Genomic DNA, 4,594 nt, shown 5'->3' with positions numbered 1-4,594 from the left:
CCAACAAGAGACTGCTGGCAATGAAGATTGAACTTGGATTGTGACTCAACCACAGGCACACCCTTGCCAATTGAACCAACCCTTGTGGACATATTATTGCGATATTAGCATCTAAAAAGTTAAATAGTAGTCATTACTATTCAGCTACACGAAGAAGAACATAGCTGAAATCGGAGGGTTTACAAATCGGATCGATTCATCTTACCTATTCGATCTATTTTTGTTTTATTATTATTTTTTAATTAGAAGGGTTTACAAATCGGATAGATAAGATGATATTTTTAGTATGACTTCGTCATTAGGTAGTGGGTGCTCTAACCACTGAGCTAACACCAATTTTTATAACCTGTTATATATAATTATATATTAGCTTTCAATTAGGATACGGATTCCTTGCATGATACGTATAGGTTAAGCCGACTCACTCTAAAGTAACCGACTCAAAAGACGTATAGAACAGACTGATCTTTCCCAAGTGATTTCACCACTCTTACAACCCTAGCCTAATCAGAATCACCACTCTTGCAAAAAGAGAGCACTTGCTTTCGATTACGTTTCAAGAAAATTAACCTGTGAGATTTTGTTTGGAACCATGTCGTCAAAGAAGATGATCACTCTGAAGAGCTTGGACGGACGGACTCTTGAGGTGGAAGAAGCGGTGGCAAAGAAGTCGCCTATGATCAAGAAAATGATTGAGGATGAAGACGTGATGGAGGATGAGGTTGATGACGAGGACAACGACAACGTCGTTCATCTCCGGAAGGTGACTCACAAGGTTTTGGACAAGGTCATGGAGTACTGCAAGAGGCATGTTAACGAGGACGAGAAGGTGGTCAATGAGGACGAGCTCAAGGCGTGGGATCAAGACTTTATTGTCAAGACTAACAAATCCACCCTCTGCAATCTTCTTCTTGCTGCGTACTACTTGAACATCCAGAGCCTGCTACTCCTGCTATCCAAGAACGCTGTTCACAAGACAGGTGAGGATAAGACAATGGAGGATATGCGAATCCTTCTCGCATGTCAACAGTGAATCTTTTGCGGCAGTTTTTTTTTTTTTTTAATTGCGTCAATTCTTTTTCCATGTTTTTAGGGTGCTGCTACTCCTGGAACCTCTTCCTTCTTGCTTTTTGTCTTGGGAGGACTGAGGAGTATAGGCCTCATCTCCCCGGCCCCTCGCTAGCTTGTTGTAAACTCTACATCTTGATACTAATAAAATATTAATTACCTTCTTTTTTTTCCTACTAAATTTGGAAATGGGGAGTAGGGTTGACATTTAGGAACATGTTTCCCATATCCGCACAACTTACATTCACCGCCCGGAAATGATGGTTTCGTTCAGGTTCGGGTATTGGGCGGCTATAAGCCTATAACCAAAGCCGTTTCACCAACCAATTTTCGCACTGACCTTCATCACCCGTCGACACTGATGGTTTCGTTCTGGTTTATTGGTTTGGCTGAAGCAAACCGGTTTTTATAATCAAACCCAGTTCTGAACAAAATTCTCTCTGCATTCTTTTCTCTCTCCCCGCTTTCTTTCTGTTCTCCTCTTCCTCTACCAAGATATATCAACTACAATTATAATTAGCCTCCAAAGTAGCTAGCAATATGTTAGATTGTACAAATTTTTTTGTTTTGTTTTTTTCTTTTCTTTTCTTTTATATGGGATGGCCGGATGATTTGTTTTGAGAAATGCCAGATATATAGTAATTGCCAACCCCTAGTTCCCTGGATACTCGCTCATCCATGCACGTAAAGTAGATTCTACCTTTTTGATACTAATATGTAGTTTTTATCACTAGCTATTTAATTGTAACTTGTCCGACATTAAATTGATCAGCGAAGGGGAAAGAGGCTTCTCCATCCTTAGAAAAGGACCACTTCCACACACATACACACACGTACACTCCTCCACATAAACTTATCAACATATATACCTAACTAGTCATGATTATGTACGTAACTACGTTCGATTGATCCAGAATAATTACGTTCTTGGGAGTTTCTTCATTAACCCAGAAAAAGTTGATAAGAAAAAGAGAATAATCAAAGGAACTGCCATTACCAAAGCAAACTACTCATGCATGGTTGTTGTGACTTGTGAGCCATCTACAAACTTATACTTTATCTCCTAGTAAATAGACACGTACAGATTTTCATATTCAAAGGGACCAAAAATAAAGCATATGTCAATCATGGGATATTAAATAGTAAGAAATTTTTTGCCAAATTCCAACTGATTCTTGTTCAATATATGGCAGCACAACATGCTAAAGAAGGCACAGCCATTCAATATAGAAGAACAAGAAAGAAGGAAGTTTGTATATATGACAGTACTAGTTCATTTATAGGACAATTAATCGCAATAACAAGGCATAATATTGTAATTTTGAGCAAGTACCTCAATATCTCACTTAGAATACTGTCCCATTCATATAGTCAGATCCAGAGTACTTGCTCAGTTAACTGCCTCTCTGCATATATATTTAAGCTCCTTATATCTTCTTCATTGATTTTATTCCTCCACCCTTCTGATTTTTGCCGATGCCGGTGAGTACAATGACAGAGAAAGACTAGTGCAATCAACTTCATCGTCCCTCATAGTAGTACTTCTCGGACTCTCGTCATTCTTCTTCGTTGTTAGCCTGAGAGACAGATCTAAATCAAGATCGCAATCCGAAGCCTTCCTTTTCAACGTCTTCAACTCTTGTAGATTGGTTGGTGTGCTGCTCAAACTTGTAAAGTGATCCTTCTCTTTGGGTTGCACATGGGTTGTGGGATTAAGATGATCAATGAGACTCTGCCTAGTTTGATGTGCTTGCAAGGACTGTCGACGAATGTTATACAATTGATTGCATTCGTCTTTGAGTGTATGAGTTATCCAAGTTGGTACTTGTTCGGAGCTTGTCCGGAAATTGCTGTAAGCAGTACTATTCCAGTTGCTAGTTGTAGTACTGCTACCAAAGAGCTTCTCCGTCATTGTGCCTTGAAATATTCTTGGATGCCTCAAGTTCTCATAAGCACTATTACTCCAAGAATTGGCATCACCGTATCCATATCTTGGTAAATCAAAACAAAGAAAGAATAGTTTAATAAAATTTATTCATTCATTTAAGGATCAAAGCATACGAAGGGAACTTGTGAATTTAATTTGTTGTTAATTACCTGAAGCTGGTACTCATGTGGCTTCGGTTGTATCCTTGAAGCATGGGAAGTTGGCTGAGGTTGTATATATTTTTATCTCCACATTCAGCAAGATGATGTCCTTGATCTGCTATCACTGCAAAAATGAAATTAACAATTGATTGGAAACGTTCCCAATAAAAACCCTAGTTCTGTGTTAGGATCAGAAGGAGTATCAGCTACTATCAAGGTGAGAATTTTTGTACCTTGGCCTGCATCGTCGATCTTCTTGCTTCTATACATCTATACAATGAAACACACAGAGTAATTTTAAAAAGATGTGAATTATTTGCTTTATATATGGTACGTATGTTCACTCAATTGCAAATTAGAAATTCATAAGGTTAAATTTGTTAATCAAATTATTAACCTGTAAATGGCTCTTGACATGTGCAATACTTAGCCCCTTGATGTTCATAAGCTGAAGAACCATCTTTGGTGTAGCTCCTGCACCAAACATCATCACATAAAAGATAATAAGATTCATTGAATTCCCAAAAATGAATTGTACTCGGTGGATCAATCCATCGAGTGAGCAGAAATTGAAGAGACTTGAGTGTATAATAGAGCTCACTATCTTGTCCTCCGAGCCTCTCCACCGCGTGAACAAAGCGAAGATGGAGATCCGGTGTCCACCTGAGCCTTGGCATCTTGGATCTAACATAGGGTCGCACCGATCCCTTTTTCTGATCACTTTCTTCTACCGTGCTGTTGCTTGAGCTTCCTCCATTGTTTTTGGGCTTACTGATTTCGCCATCGTGGTTCTCTCCACTCTCACTTCCTTCCTCATTTCGGTCATCGGAGGGACTTGTCTTCGAGCACTCAGACTCGCCGCTCATCCCCTCCATAGATTCTCCAAGTGCTCTAATGGAGTAGAGACAGAGAAAAATGAAAGGGATTTGTGGATTAATTAAGAGTGAAGAAAATAATTGGGGATTAGAGCCTTCTGGGGATAGCTTGATGGATCGGAAAGTCGATGATCATCACCTTTATGGTCTGCCAGCTGCTACTGTCCCTATTCTTTGTTCCTCAGAACCCATGCTTGCTCGGAAAGAGAGAAGTATTATTTACAGCAAAAGAGACATCGAAGTCCATCAACTGAGGAAGACAATAGCTGAGGATATCAGTACTTCAGCTTTATTACAATACAAGAGAAATGCGGAACCCTAGAAAAACTTTGTTCTCTCTCTTCCTCTCTGTTTTGTCTGTGGGGGATATTATAAGGTAAAAGGGTGAGTATAAATACAGTAGGCATATAACTTTGACATAGCATATAACTTTGACATACATAATGCATACATGTATGCATGGGTATGGATGCCATGCAATGCAAGAAATAACAATATTTGTTGTGCGGAATATTTTCTATCGCAGCCCAATTCGTCATTTCGTTTTTTATATTAATTAAATT

General features: G+C 39.1%; 2 protein-coding genes across 2 annotated transcripts; one reads left to right on the top strand and one right to left on the bottom strand.

Annotated features, from left to right (window-relative positions):
• Nucleotides 1-592: 592 nt before the first annotated feature.
• LOC112192937 (SKP1-like protein 6) lies at nucleotides 593-1,033 on the top strand. Its single transcript, XM_024332882.2, has one exon. It carries the CDS (start codon nucleotides 593-595, stop codon nucleotides 1,031-1,033), a length of 441 nt encoding a protein of 146 aa, XP_024188650.1.
• A 1,152-nt stretch (nucleotides 1,034-2,185) lies between these two features.
• Nucleotides 2,186-4,384, bottom strand: LOC112192936 (putative two-component response regulator ARR21). The gene is made up of 5 exons (XM_024332881.2): nucleotides 3,758-4,384; nucleotides 3,554-3,630; nucleotides 3,390-3,426; nucleotides 3,166-3,280; nucleotides 2,186-3,059 (listed from the first exon to the last, which is right to left on the bottom strand). Exons 1-5 carry the CDS (start codon nucleotides 4,029-4,031, stop codon nucleotides 2,516-2,518), a joined length of 1,047 nt encoding a protein of 348 aa, XP_024188649.1. The 5' UTR covers nucleotides 4,032-4,384; the 3' UTR covers nucleotides 2,186-2,515.
• Nucleotides 4,385-4,594: the final 210 nt, after the last annotated feature.

This window comes from Rosa chinensis, chromosome 3, assembly GCF_002994745.2.
Source record: "Rosa chinensis cultivar Old Blush chromosome 3, RchiOBHm-V2, whole genome shotgun sequence".
Lineage (NCBI taxonomy): Eukaryota > Viridiplantae > Streptophyta > Magnoliopsida > Rosales > Rosaceae > Rosa > Rosa chinensis.
Note: the sequence above shows the minus strand (reverse complement) of the source record. Positions and strands in the feature narration are given on the sequence as shown.